At 44.7% G+C, this 21,913-nt stretch overlaps 1 protein-coding gene across 8 annotated transcripts in view; it reads right to left on the reverse strand.

Moving 5' to 3' along the window:
* The window catches only part of ano5a (anoctamin 5a), a 263,256-nt gene that overhangs the window by 188,231 nt on the left and 53,112 nt on the right, over nucleotides 1-21,913 (reverse strand). For 5 of the 8 annotated variants that reach the window (XM_070899714.1, XM_070899710.1, XM_070899712.1 and 2 more), the window contains exons 2-3: nucleotides 15,658-15,696; nucleotides 14,053-14,123 (exon numbers count right to left, since the gene is read on the reverse strand). In XM_070899714.1, the coding sequence (XP_070755815.1) occupies nucleotides 14,053-14,123; nucleotides 15,658-15,696 (110 nt within the window). Of the gene's footprint in view, nucleotides 1-712; nucleotides 767-14,052; nucleotides 14,124-15,657; nucleotides 15,697-21,913 lie in introns of all 8 variants that reach the window. The other 3 variants (XM_070899713.1, XM_070899709.1, XM_070899715.1) reach the window with 2 other exon arrangements.

The raw sequence follows: 21,913 nt of genomic DNA on the forward strand, positions 1-21,913 counted from the left end.
ACCAGAAACTGAACTGGACCAGCCACATAAATACTGTGGCAACAGGAGGTCAGAGGCTGGGTATTCTGCGGCGAGTGTCTCACCTCTTGACTCCCCAAAGCCTTTCCACCATCTACAAGGCAGAAGTGTGGCGTATGATGGAATACTCTCCACTTGCCTGCATGAGTGCAGCTCCAAAAACACTCAAGAAGCTTGACACCATCCAATGTGTACCACCTACAAGATGCTCTGCAGAAACTCACCAGTTTCTTCGGCAGCAACTCCCAAACCCACGACCTCTACCACCTCGAAGGACAAGGACAGCAGATGCATGGGAATACCATCACCTGCAAGTTCCCCTCCAAGTTACCATCCTGACTTGGAAATATATTGCCTTTCCTTCATCGTCGCTGGGTCAAATGCCTGAAACTCCCTCCCCAATAGCACTGTGGGAGTACCTTCACCACAAGGATTACAATGATTCAAGGCGGCAGCTCACCACCACCTTCTCAAGGGCAATTAAGGATGGGCAATAAATATTAGCCTTGCCAGTGACGCACACATCCCAGGAACAAATAAATTTGATGAGTTCCTTGCAACAGCGAGGTTTCAAAATACATGCAAGCACTGGTCCAAGGTAAAAACATGTACCACTTTTACAAACCCAAGCTAGAGCATGCACAACATGCAAACATCCACATGCAGATTGACGTGTGTAGCAAAGGCTGCTTACCACCTTTGACGGACCAGAGATGAGAGAAGCAGTCTCTGTTGTAGTGCTTAGTACCTGATGAGTGCATCAAGGAGAGATTCTTATGTTAGATTACAGACCAAGCAAGCCATCCTTTAGGGCTGCACAGCAATAAACAGGGTAAATAGGTGAGTGAGCGTGGCAGGGATGAAAGCAGCACGCAAATTAACTGCAGTGGTAACAGAGCACATGCAATTGTGGAGAGGAATGTACTGAGTGGTTACACCACAGACCTTTGATTTCTGAATTATTAAACAACAATGGCAGGAAAGTACCAGAAAAGTAAACATCTTTCCATTAGGTATAAGATCACAATGATAAAATTAATGAAAGCAACTTTAATTCAGTTTCTTTGGACTAGATATATGAATTTCTGGTCAGTTTGAAAACCAATTCCTAATGTGGTATAGAATAGCCCAGGGTCAATTAGGGCACAGAAGTATTCCCTCTCAGGAGATGATCATCAACGAGTCAGTTAACTGTTTGCTTCAGTTGTAAACCAATCTATTCTGTGCCATGACCTGTAAATCCAATAGCTAAACCCACTTGCCTTTTGGTTCACTGCAAACAGAAATACCATTTTGTGGAAACACACAGTGCTCCCACATCAGATTCATTCAAACAGATACATCAGGGGTGATTGTAACCTCATCCGGCTGGCAGGAGACTGGAAAGGAAATGGAAAGTAAAATCGGGCGGGGTATTAAACGGTTGCACAGTCTGATGGGGTCGGCTTCCTGTTGGGTCAGGTTACAATTACCACCAAATTATTTCAGTCCTCTACTCGTTACCAGTTCACTCGCAAGTCAGTAACGACGAGAGCAAACAAAAGAACTAAAGCAGAAGCTCGAAGAAATGTTTGACACAAGTGGTTAGAAGAACATGGAAAGTTTTACCACAAGTGGCGATTGAGGTTGTAACATCACAAAGTTGGATAAGCATCTGAAGAGAAAGGACTGGGAAATGAGAATGGAGTAGATAGTTCCAGTTGAAGTTCTAGAACTGGTGCAGATGTGTTGGCCCAAATAGTGCCCTTTTTATTAAAAATTGTAGCTTCTTTGATCCTAACTCTGGCATCAGCAGACATATCCAGAGGTTTTGTGCTCTGTCCATGCCGAACCAATATTTGCTGGATGGCCTATCCACCAATTACAAAAATGGCTCTCTTGTCTATTCCTCAGGAATGCAGATAAAAGCTTGGATTTTCCTGCCATTATTTTAATACTAGTGGTAAATGAGTAACCACTGCCATTAAACTCAGTTGAGTGGAAAATCCAGGCTTATAACTCAATAGTGTAAGGTTAGATTTCATTCATGAGCAGAGACCTTAGGAGTGAATGAACTCTCAAAAGTGTATTTTGAACAATTTAACAAATATCATAGAAAGCCCACAAAGTTAGGACCCATGACTTAAGAATTTATATGAAAAACTGAACCAGTGTTTCTGCAAAACAAGCTATTTATTAAACAACATCAACTCACATTTATATAGTGTCTTTATACATAGCAAACATGTCCCAAGACACTTCACAGGACTGTTCTCTGACAAAAGCGGACACCAAGCCACATAAGGAAATATTAGGACAGGTGACCAAAACTTTGCTCAAAGAGGTGGGTTTTAAGGAGTGACTTAACAGAGGAAAGAGAGTCGGAGAGGTTTAGGGAGGGAATTGCAGAGCTTAGGGCCTAGGCAGCTGAAGGCACCAATGTGGAGCGATGAAAATCAGGGGTGTGCAGGATGCCAGAATTGGAGGAGGAGATCTTGGGGGGGGGGGGGGGGGGGAAGGTGGAGGGCAGGGAGAGGTATAGCGCCTTTCACAACCTCAGGACGTCTAAAAGCGCTTTACAGCCAATGAAGTACTTTTGAAATGTAATAACTGCTCATTTCATCGGCAGTCCCTCAGAGTCGAGGCTAACTTGCTTCCACACTAAAAATGAGTTCTTAGGTGACTGAAGAGTCCAATGCGGGATCTATAGTCTCGGTCACAGGTGGGGCAGACGGTGATTGAACGAACAGGTGGGTGGGGAGTCTGGGTTGCCGCGCGCTCCTTCCGCTGTCTACGCTTGGTTTCAGTTTGCTCTTGGCAAAGATTCGAGGTGTTCAGCGCCTTCTTGGATGCTTTTTCCCCACTTTGGGCGATCGTGGGCCAAGGATTCCCAGGTATTGGTGGGGATGTTACATTTTTTCAACGAGGCTTTGAGTGTGTCCTTTAAGCGTTTCCTCTGCCCACCTGGGGCTCACTTGTCATGTCGGAGCTCAGAATAAAGCGCTTGTTTTGGAAGTCTCGTGTCAGGCTTGCGGACGATGTGGCCCATCCAGCGGAGCTGATCAAGCTTGGTCAGTGCTTCAATGCTGAGGATGTTGAGCGAGAACACGGATGTTGGTGCGCCTATCCTGCCATTGGAGTTGCAGGATCTTGCGGAGGCAGCGTTGGTACTACTTCTCCAGTGTTTTGAGGTGCCTGCTGTACATAGTCCATGTCTCTGAGCCATACAGGAGGGTGGGTATCACCAGTGCTCTGTAGACCACGAGCATGGTGCCGGGTTTGAGGTCGTGTTGTTGCAATGTAGGAAACGCGGCAGCCAATCTGCCACAGCAAGCTCCTACAAACAGCAATGTGATAATGATCAGATAATCTGTTTTTGTGACGTTAATTAAGGAATAAATATTGGCCAGGACATTTGGGGTTAACCCCTACTCTTCTTCAAAAGAATGCCATGGGATCTTTTACATCCACATGAGAGCAGACGTGGCCTTGGTTAAATGTTTCATCTGAAAGACAGCATCTCCAACACTGCAACACTCCCTCAGCACTACACTGGAGTATCAGCCTAGATTTTTGTGCTCAAGTCCCTGGAGTGGGACTTGACCTACAACCTTCTGACTCAAGGGCGAGACTGCTACCCACTGAGCCACGGTGATTGTAGGGCTGGGAGGAGGGTAGAGAGATAGGGAGAGGCAAGACCATGGAGGGAATTGAAAACAAGGATGAGAATTTTTAAATCAAGGTGCTTTAAAATCAGAATAGCCTGTTATTACTGATATCCCAGTCCAATTTTCCACAACTCCTTCTGCACTGCTGGCAGTGACTGAGATCATTTTCTTTGGACCATCTTCCTAGTTACCATTACTGACTGTTGCTGTAACATTTAATTCGATAATGGCAACAGAGCTGTGCTGCTAATTTTCAAACAATCTATACTTTGAGGGCTAGACTTCTCAATCAGCATTATTTTTAACACTGCTGTGAGCAATTTAATAATGGGTTAAAGTGGGTATTAAAATAACGCTGACTGTAAAATCTACGTTTGAAAGTCATGTGCGAGGCACACGGCTTTGGTATTGGGAGTGTAACTGATATCTAAAGGGCGGTCCACCTACCTTTCTTTTTTTTTTAAACAAAGTAGTTTGCCGGCAAGACACAATTTGGCCTCAACGTCATCACTTTCTTTTGAAAGAAGTACATTATCCCTTGGAATTTGCTGATGAGCAATTGATCAGAGTTCCCAGTCTCAGGAATGCACTCTATTCAGACACTCCAGTTAGAAACTGAGCACTACCCCTACACTGCACTACCTCATTGCCTTTAACCCTGTATTCTAACTGAGAACAGCTGCAACACGTCTGCGTCGTGTAGGAAAATATAACCGCTGGCAACCACTCAGCAGACGTCTGCACATTTCACAGTCATCTGATCCCATCCTCCAGTGTAAATAGGGCATTGTGAGACACTTTGTTTGTTTAGCTCCTGCTGCCAAATCTACTCAAAAAGCATCCCCACTACAAGCCAAGGCCTCCTAAGAAGGGATTTGTGTAATCAAAGAAACCCAGCAGTTCAGCACCATGTTAAATTCCATTTTTTTTTTTAAACAAACACTGGCTTTAACAGGTTGCTATATGACGTTAGTCAGCTCCATTTCAAGTTTATAATGCAGACTGAGTTAACAAAACTCACATTTCCAGATGTGCCTTATTCCTCAGGAGGGCTGTATCTTATGATTATCTACCCATTATATCATCCCCGATTTCTGATATGCGCTCATAGTAGATGAGACCCATCCACTGGGAGCACAGATTCGGCACTTGCACAAGAACATAAGAAATAGGAGCAGGAGTAGGCCTTACGGCCCTTCGAGCTTGCTCCGCCATTCAATATCATGGCTGAACTATTACAGCCCTAGATCCATTGATTTCCTTAGTCTGTCTTGAATATACTCAACGACTGAGCCTCCACAGCCCACTGGGGTAGAGAATTCCAAAGATTCACAAAACTCGGAGTGAAGAAATTTCTCTTCGGCCCTCCTAAATGGCCAACCCTTAATCCTGGGAATATGACCCCCCTTTCTCGACTCTCCAGCCATGGTAAACAGCTTCTCAGCATCTATTCTGTCAAGCCCTCTAAGAATTTTATACATTTCTATGAGATCACCTATACCATCTAGAAGGACAAGAGCAGCAGGCACACCATCACCTCCAAGTTCCTCTCCAAGTCACGCACCATCCTCACTCGGAAATATATTGCTGTTCTGTCATCGTCGCTGGGTCAAAATCCTGGAAATGCCTACCTAACAGCACTGTGGGAGTACATGGACTGCAGCGGTTCAAGAAGGTGGCTTATCATCATCGGCAGTCTCTCGAATCGAGGATGACTTGCTTCCTTGCCAAAAAGGGATGAGTTCACAGGTGTTTCAATGAAGGACCTAATATTCCAGGTCCCGAACTACATTTTGAAGGGTGGAAGATGCTTGTGCGTGGATTTTTTTAAAAAAACGTGTGGTGGCCAATGCACACCAGCCACCACACGGGCTTGACAGAGGTAGGTCTTGGTCCATTGGCAGGGATTAACCAAGATGACTGGAGAGCAGCTTTGCTGCACAGACCTAGTGCACACACACATATCGTAGTGTGAGTTGGCGCGTGCTGCCCCAGGTCCCTCGCCTCTTCTGGGCCTGAACACCCAACTCTTCACCTCCTTCTCAAGGGAAATTAGGGATGGACAATAAATGCCGGCCTTCCCAGCGATGCCCACACCTTGGAAATGAATTTTAAAAAGTTCTCATTCAGCCCTCATCCATGCCTTTGTTATCTCTAGACTTGACTATTCCAACTCACTCCTGGCTGGCTGCCCACATTCTACCCTGCATAAACTAGAGGTGACAGAAAACCAGGCTACCGTGCCCTAACTCGCACCAAGTCTGCTTACCCATCACCCCTGTGCTCGCTGACCTACATTGGCTCCTGGTTAAGCAACGCCTCAATTTCAAAATTCACATCCTGGTTTTCAAATCCTTCCGTGGCCTCGTCCCTCCCCATCTCTGTAACCTCCCACCGCCTCCGCCCCCTCCAGAGATGTCTGCGCTCCTCTAATTCTGCCCTTTTGATGATCTCTGATCATCTGATCATCTGATCTATGATCATCAAACGCTCAACCATTGGTGGCTGTGCCTTCTGTTGCCTTGGCCCTAAGCTGTGGAATTCCCTGTTTAAACCTCTCCACCTTTTTTTCCTCCTTCAAGACACTCCTTAAAACCTATCTCTTTGACCAAGCTTTTGATCACCTGCACTAATTTCTCCTTATGCGGCTGTGGTTGCGGTGTCAAATTTTTAATCTCAATACTCCTGTGAAGTGCCGTGGGATGTTTCAATATGTAAAAGGTGCTATATAAATACAAGGGGGTAAAAATTGCCCCCCAGCCTGCACCCCATTTCAATGGTTTTTACTGCAGCTGTGGTTGAGGTTGCCTCGAGCAAAATTCCGCTCTTTGTTGTTTTCTTTTCTTTGGATCTGGAAGTTTTAATGGGAGCAGTAACTACACAAGAGGGGCGGTGCGGAATAACCGCCATGATGACATCATCACAACGCCGCATCACCATGGTTTTCCCCTTCACTTAAAGGGGAGGGCCTTTCACGATTTTAAAACTTCGGCCCACTGGGCCATCAGGGAGGATTTCGGCCGGGCCAGCAGCCTGGCACCCAAGAGGGGGTGCCAGGCTGCCTGTTGGCGGCTCGCCCGAACCTGGAAACATAATTGTCGGACCGACCTGGCAGTCGGCTGACAAAAAAACCATGGCGGCAGCGGCAGTAGCAGTAGGCCCGCCCCTTTAAGGGAAGCCGCAACTCCATTGTAGAAGACCACAGCCTCACTGAACCACCGCGAGAAAGCTTGTTTTGGGCTGAAGATTTTCAGTGAGGAATGTCGCCGGAGGGAGGGGGAGGGTGGTAGATTGCCAGTGTGCACAGTGATGATGCACTTAACACGGATCAGCAGCAGCGGAACGGAGGTGGGGGGGGAAATCGGGGCACTGCTGGGAAAACGTGGAAGGGCAATTGGCCTAGCAGCGGCCATTCCACGAAAAGTTGGTGACCACTCCACTCTGCAGCGTGGTCGCCGATTTGCCTCAAGGACATGGGCAATTTCGGCCCCAAGTTGTTACTTTCGTTGTTGTAAACTCCAGAGAATATAGGCCCATTCTACTCACTATGTTATTCTTCATCCTGAGCTGTACAATAAAAAAAAGCAATTCAAGTGATGAACTTAGTCATAATAATACTTTTTTTCAGCATTGCTGTGTTACAGCCGAGGACTGTCTGGTCAGCCAGCAGATACTGGAATTCCCTGGACATGCCGAGACTTGAAGGCTTAACATAGCAGCACGACATCAATGAAAACATGGTTTCCATATATTGTTCAGGTGCCCAGAACAGAGACATTAAATGGTGCTGCACTCTGGCAATGGAACTGTGTGTTTCGTGGTGCATGTTTATATCAGCATCTTGCATAGACAGTGCGGTGATATGTGGTTTGGGCCTGCAATCTCCAAACATCAACCTAGTCACTGTGGAAAATGGAAAAAAATAAAGCACCCAAGGGGGAAGTCATGGACAAGCTCATTGTAGACAAGGCATATCTGACGGATGCACACAAAAGCAGCTAGCTCAGGGTTGCATTGATAACGGGTGCAGACTGATCCCTTGCTCTGTGAACTCCAATAAGTTTGTGCTCCAGAAAAACCACAGAAGTGGCGAGAAAATAAATTTACCTCAAAATAGTATTAAAAACCGAATCCATAAGGATGGATTGTGATATACAAACTACTACGCTATACAAGCATTGTAGCCAGACACCCCACCCCAACCCCATTGACCAAACGGCCTCGCTGGTGGCGAGAATGGGTCAGAAAAATGGGAATACAAAAGTTGTAGCCGTCTCTCAGCTCACATGCTCAACTACCTCAGCTACTATGTCAGAAGCAGTCTTGTAAAATGAGCCCCTATATCCCACTTATAGCATTAATCAGAACTCCATAAGTAACAAGCCACTCATGAGATAGTAGCATCTTGCCCTTTGCAGACAGATTCTCACTCATGGAGCCCACTGGAATATATGCCACTGGGGTTTCAGCTTCAGTCTCCCTTGTCAACGAATAAATCTTTCTCTTTTCACAGAATCCAGACAGTCAGGCCTTTTTAAACCAAGGTAATTAACTTGCAGTACCATGGCTGCTAGAATCTATCACTCATAAATCAGCACTCGACCAGACCCGATCTTATCTGACTAAAGGGCTTTTTGTTTACTGCTGCACTTGCCCCTCTCTCCAAACGTTCTATCGAGACAAAGAAATGACTCGGGCAGTTATGCAGGCCTCTGCGTATGATTTTGCTCCAGTAGCATCTTGCCTTCTACAGACAGATTCTCATTCATGGAGCCCACTGGAATATATGCCATATATATTGTACGGCTACCTTACAATGTGCACACACTTGCTCTCACTAGGGTGGCCAACCCTCCATACTTGATTTGGCGTCTCTAAGAATTGAAGATTAATCTCCAGAACATTGCTGGGTGCAACCCAGGAGAAGTGTCATCGGGACATGAAACAAAAATGTTTATTGGTTCTAAACATGTTGGTGATGGGAAAGAAAAGGTTGCTTGCTGATGGTTACGGGTCAATGAAGTATCCGTTCGCTTTCCAATTGGCACGGGAAGGCCCTGAGAATGGGCATGTTGGTCAACCAGTGGGGCAAGTCATGTGATTAAACCTCCAGGAGTACATCCAGCCAGAGTTGGCAACCCTAACTCTCACACAGTGCTGACGCACTTGCATATTTCTGAAATGAAATTCCCTTTGATTTAGCTGCTCCCCAGTGCAGCAGCCAAGGCAAGTCAAGGAGAAATTGCTGCAGAGGCCGTCATGCACAGGTAGAGCCAGGCTGCAGCCATGCCTTTTGCATTGACTGCCAGCTCCAGAACCTACTCCAAAAACTGCCCATAGATTAAAGATTGTGGGTTAGATGTTATGCTCTGCACTTGTCCGCTCACAATTTTCCCCTTCATTAAAAAGTGAGTGGGCAGAAGATTATGAGCTGGCAAACCACAGCAGCTGAATTGCAGGGGATTTTATATCTCCCCAGCGTGAGCAAGGTAAAATGATGGATTCAAAAGCAAATTCCGCTACTAAGTATGGGGGAGGGAGAGGAGTAATTCCAGAGGATTAATTTAATTGCCTGAGCTGACCAATTTGCGTTCATGGTAGAACTCCCAACATCCTTCAAATATAAAAGCAAAATACTGAGGAGGCTGGAAGTCTGAAATATAAAACACAGAAAATGCTGGAAACACTCAGCAGGGCAGGCAGCATCTGTGGAAAGAGAAACAGAGTTAACGGTTTAGGTTGATGACCTTTCATCTGTGGGGGGGAGAAATTTGGTGCGATAGCATTCCTCGTGAGGAGTGCTACAGGGGCGCGAAAGGGTTTGCAGCTGCAAGCGCCGACATTCACAACGCTCAGCAAATTTAGTGTGCTGGCACCGGCAGTGCTGAGGAGTATCGCCCGGGAGTATAGCGCCGGTGTGCAACGCCCCGGTATCGACACAGATTCAAAATGTGATTTGCATTGAACCTGTAGCGCCCCGTAGTGACACCACCAGAGAAAGCGGACGTGCAGAGCTAAGGGAAGGAATGACTGCATGAGGTAAGTGTGAGTGAGATATATATTGATATATATATATTTTTACAATTTAACTTTATTTGGGGGAAGTAATATACAGGGAATGTTTTTAGTTCCGATCATTTTTTTGCAGAGAGGCCGCTCTTAGGTTGCCAGGAAAACGGCTCTTTAGCATGGGTTATACAGTTACACACACGGCCTAGCGCTCGAAGAGAAGTGTGGAACGCTTCCCTTAGTGCTCCACTCCAATGTCGGGGCGCCACCACTGAATTTTGCTGTTATTGCCGCTAAAACTATTCCGGCGCTAAATTTAGTGGACATCTGACATGAGCGCCTTAGGAACCCTCCAATCAAATTTCTAGCCCTATATTTCTCTCTGCACAGATGTTGCCTTTCCTGCTGAGTATTTCCAGCATTTTCTGTTTTTATCCTTCAAATATAACCGTTTGGTTGAATCAAGCAAAATCCCATCACCCACCCATCTCAATAAAAGAGGAGCTCAGTTTAGCTGAAATATTTTTAAATACAGACGACAAGCAGCTTAAACCGAACTCTAACAATTCACTTGCTGCGGATAGTAAAAACTACTAACATTTCTTTTCCTTAAATAGTCTGACTGCTGCGTAATCTGCCCACATGGAGTGGAATTTCGAATATTTAACACTTTCTCGACCTTGATATTGCCACCGAAATTCAAAACTACTGCAGATCAGTGTTTCTTTTCTCTCATGTTTGTGTGTCCTGCAGCACAGCAGGAAGTGAGCCCTTGTCGCCAATGTTTGACCGTGAAGAGTGCTACTAGGGTAGCCAAGGGGTGGATGATGATGACAGCCTTCTCATGGCCCACCCTGTTACGTGATCTTAGATCACAACTAATGTCGTCTCAAATGGCACCGAACTTGTTGTTCAATCGACTTCCCGGTGACAGTAACAAACCAAGCCACCATACGGAAGGGTAGCCAACAATGCTCCTGCGTGTACATGCAGCCGCGCAGTGATCCATGCAGGCCGCTCACCGGCTTTTACATTGTAAATACCACGCAGGCACAGAAAGTTAAAGGGACCGCGCATTAAATGAAACAGACCGCACAGGAGAGCGCGCAGCTTACAGGGAACATTGGTGGCCAACCCTCCAGGATTGTCCTGGACTCTCCAGGAATTGAAGATTGATCTCCTGGACACTGCTGCAAGCAACCCGAGGGAAAATCATAGGGGCATTAAAAATAACGGACGTTTTTTCCCCATTTCCTTCGAACATTTATTAGTTATAAAAATATTGGAGGTCATGTGATGAAACCTCCAGGAATACGTCTGGGCGGAGTTGGCAACCCCAAGTGCTGCTGGTGAGTTCTCTCATTTTAGTAAAATGACACTCCATCGTCTGGATTTTCGGTCTTCTGCCGCCAGCGTTAGCACTCCGGAGGGGCGACAATAGCAGCGGGAATGGTTTCCGGGTGGGCGGCCAGCTTGCAGCGCCCCGCCGGGAAATTTGTTGCCAGTTTTGGGGGGGCACTGAGCAGCACCGCCCGGGAGCGTCGAGCCGGTGTGGGACGCCACCTGTTTCGACTGCGCTTTGATTTTGAATGGACGCTGAGCCTCCAGCGCCCCGTAGCACGCCCTAGTGGGTCCGCCTGGAAAGCCACGCGATCAGAACTGTCCTGGCGGTGGTGAGTGAAGTAAGTAATGAATAAGATAAGTGTGATTGTTTCGTTTAGTTTTGCAATTTATTGTAATGCAGTGTAGTCAAGGTATTGCGAATGTTTTTCATGTGTTTTCTGCCGATTTTTTTTTTTCTGCAAGCAAGCCTCTCTTTATGGCGTTCCAAGGCCGGCTGTTGAACTCGGGATTTTCAGTTGGTCAATCGGCCTAGCACCCTAAAAGTGGTGTGCAATGCCTCCCTTAGCACTCCGCTCCACACTCCGGGTCCGGCTGGTGAATTTTGTTGCTGAGGCCGCAAACCATTTCCGCCACAAACTTTACCGTCCCAATATTACCAGAATCGAAAATCCAGCCCTGCGCAGACTATTAAAGAGTTCCATTCGTGGCGGCCAGTTTCTTTTGATATCCCCAACAGAAAGTTAAAAGAAGCGAATCAGGTTGTATAGATGTAATGATTTTGGAATGTATTTCCATAGATATTTTATTATTATTAGTTCGACATCAGCCCCATCCTTTCAGCCAGAAAAGGTGCGTAGTCTTCAGGAAGAGAAGTGCTCGATAAGCTAGGTAGGAACAGACACATATTTCTTGTGATTGTGATGATTTTATTGATCGAGATGTGGTTTTACTTCAAGCTAGAATAATTTTTTTTTTTAAATTCCATGGATCTATAAAATAAAATGTATTTATTTTGGCCCTCACCTGGGCCTGCTGCTCCAGGCGAAGTCTGCACCATGTACCCAATGCACTTGTCGGGTGTGGTGGAGCGGGAAAAATTAAAATCGGGGCTTTAGGCCTCAGCAGTCCAATCACAACTGGGGAAGACTCTGAACAGAAGCGATCATTTTTTCATTACCTTTCACACTTGACTTGCATATTTCAGTAAGTTGCTGCTGACCATTTCATGTTAGTACCCGACTTCAGAGCTCAGGCATTCTTCCCGAGACATATACGAGTCAAGGAGTCATAAACTGAGGAGAACGTGCAGCCAATCAGAGCAGTGAATTGAAAGAGCGCCACTGGTTCTCCAGAACGAACCTTGAGGGAAACCAAGTGTGATATATTCACAGAGCACAAGCACACACAGCTTTCTAATATGGCAGGCAACTCTCGGAAGTCTCCGGAATGCTGCTTCTGTTTATTATTAACACTGTAGTTGCAGTACACAATACTTCCACATCCACAGTGTGGAGCTACAAACATTACAAGCTTATGGACATTACACTTCCCCCTCCTTAATGAAGAAGTTATTATATCATCATACATAACTTGCATGTTTATACATAACACAGGATATAGACTTATTTTTTCCATATTTACAAATTTAACTTAACCACTTGTTTTCTGTTTCGAAGAGGATAGCTTTGCTCTCGAACAGAACCTTCCAAACATGGTGTCAAATTTAAACTCATTCGAGGCTCCTCCTGAGGAACGTTTTCCTCCACGGAATTTCCTTGATTTTCATTTGAACTCACTAACTTCAGGCTGTTTGTTTTCCTGACTCGGACCCAGACTTATATTCTGATTTTCTCTTGGATTTGTTTCCAGTACATTGGATGTAGGATATGCTACTGGTATATCAAAACTATATGAGTCAGAAATAATTGAATCATTCCACCCTTCAACTCCTTCCATGTCTGTAGGTAAAATGTGATCAATATGAACAAACCTAACCTGTTTATGATCAAACATCTTGACCAAATAAGTGCGAGGGCCACATATCTTCACTACTCGTCCTAGTAACCACTTTAACCATTTATGGTGATGGTTCTTCACTCTCATCTTCTGGTTTAATTTCACATTTCTCTCTTTTACTCTACCTCTATCATGATTCTCTTTGTCTTAATTGTGTCTCTTCTACGGACTGTGCCAAATTTGGTTTTAACACTGAGAATCTGGTTCATGGCTGTCGTTTGAGAAACAACTCTGCTGGTGTTCTACCAGTAGTTGTCTGAGGAGTATTACGATAATCAAAAAATTAGCCAATTTGTGATCCAATGACAACTGTCGTTTCTTTGGATTTGGATCTAACATTTGTTTTATGAGGGCACGTTTTACAATTTGTACAGTGCGCTCTGCTGCACCATTCGAGGCAGGGTGGTATGGTGGAACCTTGGTATGTTTCACTCCATTTTTGCTGTTACTTGAGACTAAGCCGAACAGCGAACACACAAGTCAAATATTATTAGATGCATTTAGGAGTTTCAGAAGGGAAAAACAGGAACTTCACTTTTTCCACTATTAAACTGTACATAAGTGCTTGCCAATGCTCTTCACAGTAACACATGTAAGAAATTTCACCAGTAACCGCAACTTATCAGATAGTTACATTTCACACTTATTATTTATTGGCCAAACAATTGTATAATGTGACACTCGATAAAAATGACACAAGGCTAAAACATTAAAAGAAAAAAACCCAGCAAATGCAGAAAATTTGAAATAAAAGCTGAAAATGATAGAAATACCCAGCAGATCAATCAATCAGCATCAGTACACAGAAAATAAACGTCATGACATTTCAGATGTGTACACTTCCTGCCGACTGTTCATCAGATTAGGTTTTTCTTTGGTTCTGACAAACAGTAGGCACCTCTTGTATTTTCAACATTTCCTGTTTTAATTTCATCTGAAAACATTCCTCCAACATGGCCATTCTACATAATTTGCACCACATGGAGATATACTCGGTCAAAGAAACAACAAGATTTACCTCGGGATTGCCAGGAATTTCTCTTTCGCTGGTACCATTGGAAGGATCATAGTAAGGCCCATTGTCTTCACCTAAAATGCGGAGGGAAGATAATGAACAACATTGGTTTTCTGCCGGAATAAACAGTGCTCTGAAACTTCAAGACCATTCTATAAAAGGAAATTATCTTTTCAAAGCAACTTCCAGCAGCTTTTCCTTCAGCATCTTTGGCCAATATATTGGGTGCAGCAAGAGCACAGCATGATCAGGCACACGCAAAAACATTTTGTGACTAAAAATCAGATGAGTCTTTCAAACATTGGGGGGAAAAAGAATAATGCAGAGAAAAGCCAAGTAAGCTGGACTCTTGACTGGGAGGCCTAAGTTTAAGCAACAGTCTTTGCTGATGTTCGCACCGTGCTCTGTCCAGCCTTGATTGCGATGCGGAGTGGGAGGTGGGGGGCGGGGGGGGGGGGGAAAGAAAGGAGACAGGCTAGCTGTGACTATCCCAGCTGGATCAACTGCATCAAGACTATTTACGCGTTCCTGATTATTCAAGTTACTGGCAGATAGACTGTAGAATGATATCAGTAAAGCTATCTGGAGAATGATCTATTCCCAGCCTTCTAGTTGGTGTAGGGGTCAGCTGTGGAGGCCGAGATAGGAGGGGCAGCCACTAAAATTAAAACACGCCTGGACATTTTTATACGTATAATCTCGACCAAATGTTCAGCTTACTATAGAGGTTGTAACAAACGACTTGGAATGCAGTCAGAATCAACCTCAATCTACAAATTGCAGTCAGTGGCTAAATATTTACAAACAGGCAGTGGTTTCGATCCCAAATTACTGCTTTGTTACCTGCAGACTTTTTCCACCAATTTAAAAGGAAAGCTCAAAATACTTAACATTTTCCACAGGAATAACTGTTCCCTTGCTCTTTCTCCCACAACATGCTATGGGGAAGAAAAAGTTGTTTTACTGCCCTGTGAATGTTCAGAAAGCAGATTCACCCACCCTCCTCCACAAAGATTTTTTTAAAATATTGTAGTCAAAGCTTATTGGCTAGGTCTTGAAACAATATGGAGCTGCGTCAATGATTTGCATCTTGCAAAAACCAGTAACTATATTTAGGGAGAGAAAACAAAATCACTGAGGAAAGGGTTTAAATAGTGACATTTTTTTAATAAAAAGAATGGAAACAATGGGGATGAACAGACAAGTAGAAGTTGAACCTATCATTCAAATTAAAGGGGAAGTGCTTCCTTCTGAATAGCTACATAAAGCCTAGAAGCGAGCATAGTGTGTAATTCTTCTGTTCGGTGATAACGGACTCTCTTTGTTTCCAAGATATAACTTCAAGTTTATAGCGACATTGATTTGTAATAGTAAAAGCACGTAGCATTTCAGATGAATATACTTCCCCAGTAAACTCTTGTGCAATACTGGAAAATACGGCATTTCAGCTTCGTTCCACAAAATGCAATGATGTTTACAACATTAAGTGCATTACTGGAAAGACCAGCACACATGACTTCCAAGCACTTGCACATTTATTTTATACTTGGAAATGAAACACAACAGAACACAAAATGCACGGAGCATTCACACTAAGATGTAATATACCTGGCGATTCCACTGCGATGCCAGTGATAACTGCAATATCTTGAAGGAAAAACACATTAGGTTTAGGGGAGGGGAGAAAAAAAAACAAGCACAACTTCAATCCGTCAACATCTGTGCAAGATAGAGGTTTGTTGCAACAATAAGCATCAACCAGCGGGTTAGATGAACTGAGGAAGAATGGGATGCTTTCAGTTCTCATTAGTAGTAACCACAGCCAAGTCCTTGCATGTTTGGAGGCTTGTCTGCAGTCCAGGAAGCATTGACAACACAGCATAGCACATTGGTCTATCCTGTTTTTTTTTTTGTTCGTAGCCAATCTTTCCAATTCTTTGTCAAATCACAAACGCCAGAGGTCACCTTGCACACATCAAGGATCACTCTGCGCCAATGCTCTTAGCCAAAAGGCCGAGAGCCACTGCACCGTTCCTGGAAGTACTGCAATACCAGGTTCGTGCCATGGAGGTGGATGGGTCAGGCCCCCCACACACCTCAGTGGAGGTGGATGGGTCAATCCACCCCACCCACCTCCTATTTCCTCACATTGGTCTATCCTGTGGTCATTGAAACAGCCTCTTCACCTGCATTGCCCCCAATACCACGCTGCCGGAGAGAGAGTTCAGATTGCTAAAGGGGCAGTTCCCTTTTAACTGAGGGTGTATCCCTTCTTTTACTACAGTAAGGGCAGCTTTCAAACTCTAAATTTATGATTCAAAAGGAAAATGCTTTGGGGAGCTGCCATAGAAAGTCTTGCATTTATATAGCGCCTTTCACGACCACCGGACGTCTCAAAGCGCTTTATAGCCAATTAAGTACCTTTGGAGTGTAGTCACTCTTGTAATGTGGGAAACATGACATCCAACTTGCGCACAGCAAGCTCCCACAAACAGCAATGTGATAAAGACCAGATAATCTGTCTGTGTTATATTGATTGAGGGATAAATATTGGTCAGCACACCAGGGATAATTCCCCTGCTCTTCTTCGAAATCATACCAAGGGATCTTTTACGTCCATCCGAAAGGGCAGACGGGATCTCGGTTTAATGTCTCACCCAAAAGACAGCATCTTCGACAGTGCAGCGCTCCCTCAGCTCTGCAGTGGAGTGTCAGCCTAGATTTTTTTAATTTATTTAGGTACTCAAGTTCCTGGAGTTGGACTTGAATTCACAACCTTCTGACTCGGGCAAGTGCGCTACCCACTGAGCCACAGTTGAGAGAGAAGCATTGGTAGAGAACAAAATCAAACAGTTTTACATGTACATGTTTTACAATTATGCTAATTGCTATTCAATCTGCAGATTTATTAGGATTCATGAACTGTACAGTATTAAAAAAATGACCTCAAGTAAAATCTCAGATCTTAAAACAGATAGCTAAAGGGCATATCTTTTTCTGCCAATCTATTATCTTCTACCTGCATCCGAGAAAACTGTGGAAAATGCAGCATTAAAATCATTCTGCCACTGGGCAAATCCACTAGTCACCTCATCATATAGCAGGCACACTTCCTTGGGTTTACTATTTTTAAATCCAGGCTTGGTTTAATATGAGCGAACCAGGAAAATGCCAGTGAAATTCATTTTTCTGCACCAAACAGCAACATTTTGTTGGCATGGCTCCCAGTGTCGCAATCATAATTGTGAAGATGTGAAATCAAGGCCCCGTCTGCCTCTTCGATAGATGAAGGATTGAAGGAAATTGATGGGATTGAAGGCCGATAAATCCCCGGGGCCTGATAGTCTGCATCCCAGAGTACTTAAGAAAGTAGCCTTAGAAATAGTGGATGCATTGGTGATCATTTTCCAACAGTCTATCGACTCTGGATCAGTTCCTATGGACTGGAGGGTAGCTAATGTAACACCACTTTTTAAGAAAGGAGGAAGAGAGAAAACGAGTAATTATAGACCTGTTAGCCTGACATCAGTAGTGGGGAAAATGTTGGAATCAATTATTAAAAGGTGAAATAGCAGCGCATTTGGAAAGCAGTGACAGGATCGGTCCAAGTCAGCATGGATTTATAAAAGGGAAATCATGCTTGACAAATCTTCTAGAATTTTTTTGAGGATGTAACTGGTACAGTGGACAAAGGAGAACCAGTGGATGTGGTGTATTTGGACTTTCAAAAGGCTTTTGACAAGGTCCGACACAAGAGATTGGTGTGCAAAATTAAATCACATGGTATTGGGGGTAATGTACTGACGTGGATAGAGAACTGGTTGGCAGACAGGAAGCAGAGAGTCAGGATAAACGGGTCCTTTTCAGAATTGCAGACAGTGACTAGTGGGGTGCCGCAGGGCTCAGTGCTGGGTCCCCAGCTATTTACGATATACATTAATGATTTAGATGAAGGAATTGAGCGTAATATCTCCAAGTTTGCAGATGACACTAAGCTGGGTGACGGTGTGAGCTGTGAGGAGGACGCTAAGAGGCTGCACGGTGACTTGGACAGGTTAGGTGAGTGGACAAACGCATGGCAGATGCAGTATAATGTGGATAAATGTGAGGTTATCCACTTTGGTGGCAAAAACACGAAGGCAGAATATTATCTGAATGGTGGCAGATTAGGAAAAGGGGAGGTGCAACAAGACCTGGGTGTCATGGTACATCAGTCATTGAAAGTTGGCATGCAGGTACAGCAGGCGGTGAAGGCGGCAAATAGTATGTTTTTTCTTTACAGCTAGGGGATTTGAGTATAGGAGCAGGGAGGTCTTGCTGCAACTGTACAGGGCCTTGGTGAGGCCTTACCTGGAATATTGTGTTCAGTTTTGGTCTCCTAATCTGAGGAAGGATGTTCTTGCTATTGAGGGAATGCAGCGAAGGTTCACCAGACTGATTCCCGGGATGGCAGGACTGACTTATGAGGAGAGACTGGATCGACTGGGCCTGTATTCACTGGTGTTTAGAAGGATGAGAGGGGATCTCATAAAAACATAAAATTCTGACGGGACTGGACAGGTTAGATGCAGGAAGAATGTTCCCGATGTTGGGGAAGTCCAGAACCAGGGGACATAGTCTAAGGATAAGGAGTAAGCCATTTAGAACTGATATGAGGAGAAACTTATTCACTCAGAGTTGTTAACCTTCGGAATTCCCTATCGCAGAGAGTTGTTGAGTCCAGTTCGTTGGATATATTCAAAAGGGAGTTAGATGTGGCCCTTACGGCTAAAGGGATCAAGGGGTATGGAGAGAAAGCAGGAAGGTGGTACTGAGGTGAATGATCAGCTATGGTCTTATTGAATGGTGGTGCAGACTCGAAGGGCCGAATGGCTGGCCTACTCCTGCACCTATTTTCTATGTTTCTATGTAAAAGATCCCAGGGCACTATTGCGAAGAAGAGTTCTCCTCGGTGTCCTGGCCAATACTTATTCCTCCAGCGACATCACTAAGACAGATTATCTGGTCTTTATCCAACTGCGTTTTGTGGAACCTTGCTGTGTGCACATGGACTGCTCCATTTGGTGATGTTACAACAGTGACAAAATTGAAAAATACTTCATAGGCTGAAAGAAACTTCACATGGACTGCAGTGGTTCAAAAGGCTGACTCACCACTACCTTCTCAAGGACAACTAGGGAGGGCAAGAAATATCCACCTTTCCCGTGACACCCACATCCCGAGAAGGAATTTAAAAAAAAACACAGGAATTTGACACAGAACAATTAAGTAGCACATTAAAATAGCGCACAGGGCAATTTCAACCCCAAGGTCTGCTTTTGCCTTGCAACTAGGCAAGTTTGTTTTCCTAGCCCTGTGTACATTTACTGATAAGTGGTGAATTATACTATACTCTTTTTGTGACATTCTTTATTCAAAAGAAAAAGTATAATACTACTATTACTTTACTCCTATTTGTTCAATGATACTGCTGCTGATAATTTCTAATGCATCATTTCATAAAATCAGTAACTTCTTTTTAAAAAAAAGAGAAAATGAAGGTTTACAAGCACGATGACTCAAGTGTTGGAATTCAGGTCATTACTGTATTTGGAATTACACTGTAATCTACTGTTCATTATTCTCTGGCAGCCCTACAATACTAACGTCACCAATAAGGTTAGAATTTTCTTGCTAGCAGCATTCCAGAGGCATCAGGACTCGGGAAACTAAAGTAAAAGAAAATGAACACATCCCTTAAGGACATAAGAACTGGGAAAAAGAGAGGACAGGAAGGGAGAGAGTTCAGAGATATAAGCAAATATAAAGGCTCACAGAGCATTCATAAATCCCTCTTGACCTCCTCTCCTGCTTTAAAGGTTAACTATCCCTCCTCGTGCTTCTCGACCTGTCTGCAGCCTTGGACACAGTTGACAACAAAATTTTGCTCCAACACCTCTCCACCATCGTCCAGCTGGGTGGGACTGCACTAACCTGGTGCCATTTCTGTCTATCCAGAGAATCACCTGCAATGGCTTCTCTTACCACTCCCGCATTGTTGCCTCTGGTGTCCCCCAAGGATCTATCCTTGGCCCATTCCTATTTCTTATCTATATGCTGCCCCTCACCGACATCATCCGAAAACACAGCGTCAGTTTCCACATGTACAAGGACGACACCCAGCTCTAACTCACATGTACCTCTATCAACCTCTCCACTGTCTCTAAATTGTCAGACTAATTGTCTGACATCCAGTTCTGGATGAGCAAAAATTTCCTTCAACTAAATATTGGGAAGACCAAAGGCATTGTCTTCGGTCCCCGCCACAATCTCCGTTCCATTGCTACCGATTCAATCCCTCTCCCAAGCAACTGTCTTCAGCTGAACCAGACTGTTCGCAACCTTGGTGTTATATTTGGCGAATGAGCTTCTGACCACATACCTTCGCCATCACTAAGACCACACATTTTTACCTCCATAACATCGCCCGACTCCATCCCTGCCTCAGCATATCTGCTGCTGAAACCCTCATTCCATGCCTTTGTTACCTCTAGACTTGATTATTCCAACGCACTTCTGGCTGGCCTCCCTACTTCTATCCTCCGTAAACTCGAAGTCATCTAAAACTCTGATGCGTCCTAACTCGCACGAAGTCCCACTCTCATCTCCCCTGTGCTTGCTGACCTACATTGGCTCCTGGTTAAGCAACGCTTCGGTTTTAAAATTCTCATCCTGGTTTTCAAATCCCTCCATGGTCTCACCCTTTCCCAACACTAATCTCCTCCAGCCATACTTCCTGCCCTCCACCCCACAGAGATCCTGGTGCTCTGCCAATTCTGACCTCTTGAACCTGCCCGATTTTAATTGCTCCACCAGAGCTTCAGGCCTCGTCAGCTGCCAAGGCCCTCAGCTCTGGAATTCCCTCCCTAAACTTCTCTACCTCACTTTGATCAAGCCTTTGCTCATCTGCCCCAACATGTCCTTATGTGGCTCAGTGTCAGATCTTGTTTGGCGACGCTCCTGTTAAGCCCCTTAGGATGTTTTACGATGTTAAAGGCGCTATATTTAAATGCAAGTCATTGTTTAGTGCATCTTTGGAGTTCCCTTAATTATGGTGGATTGTAGCCCTGTAATCACACCCAACCTTTCACCATTTTCTGTGCACTTTACCAGCAGGACAAGTTTCCCCTCTTATAAATTGGGAGTTCACTACAGACACTGGGGAACAAAACCTTACAGATAATGGGCTCAATTTTCCCCAAAGCATTTTTTTGGCGTACTTCGTGAGTTAAGCCCGATTTTGTGGGGCCCCAAGTACGCCAAAAAAAAAGTGTTGTAAGTTTCCCCTTTGGATCTTTTCATTTTGGCATGGCCTAACCCGAGGGGGTGGAGCTTTGATCTGCGCCAAAAAGATCAGCCTGCCATGGTAACCAGGGTCACAATGGGAGCGGAGGCTGCAAAGTGAAGCATACAGCCAGCTCCCAACACATTAAAAGAATTGAAAAACACATAGCACCATGTTACTTCCAACTCTGCCCGAAGGCTGTCCAGTCCGGGGGCGTGCGTCTCTCTCGCTCTCTTTCTCGGGACCAGACAGCCTTCCCGTGTGTGTGTGTGTGTGTGTGTGTGTGTGTGTGTGTGTCTCTTTCTCATCTTTGGAATTATGTTGATTCTTATGGATAAGCAGATCATAGAATGGTTACAGCATGGAAGGCAGCTATTCAGCCATTCGAGCCCGTGCAGACTCTCAGCTAGTCCCACTTCTCTGCGACCCTGCAACTTTTCTTCCTTCAGATACTTATTCAACTCCCTTTTGAAAGATAAGATTGAGTCGGTCTCCACCACCCTTTCAGGCAGTGCATTCCAGAACCCAACCACTCGCTGC

Source organism: Pristiophorus japonicus, chromosome 14 (genome assembly GCF_044704955.1).
Source record: "Pristiophorus japonicus isolate sPriJap1 chromosome 14, sPriJap1.hap1, whole genome shotgun sequence".
NCBI classification, from domain to species: domain Eukaryota; kingdom Metazoa; phylum Chordata; class Chondrichthyes; family Pristiophoridae; genus Pristiophorus; species Pristiophorus japonicus.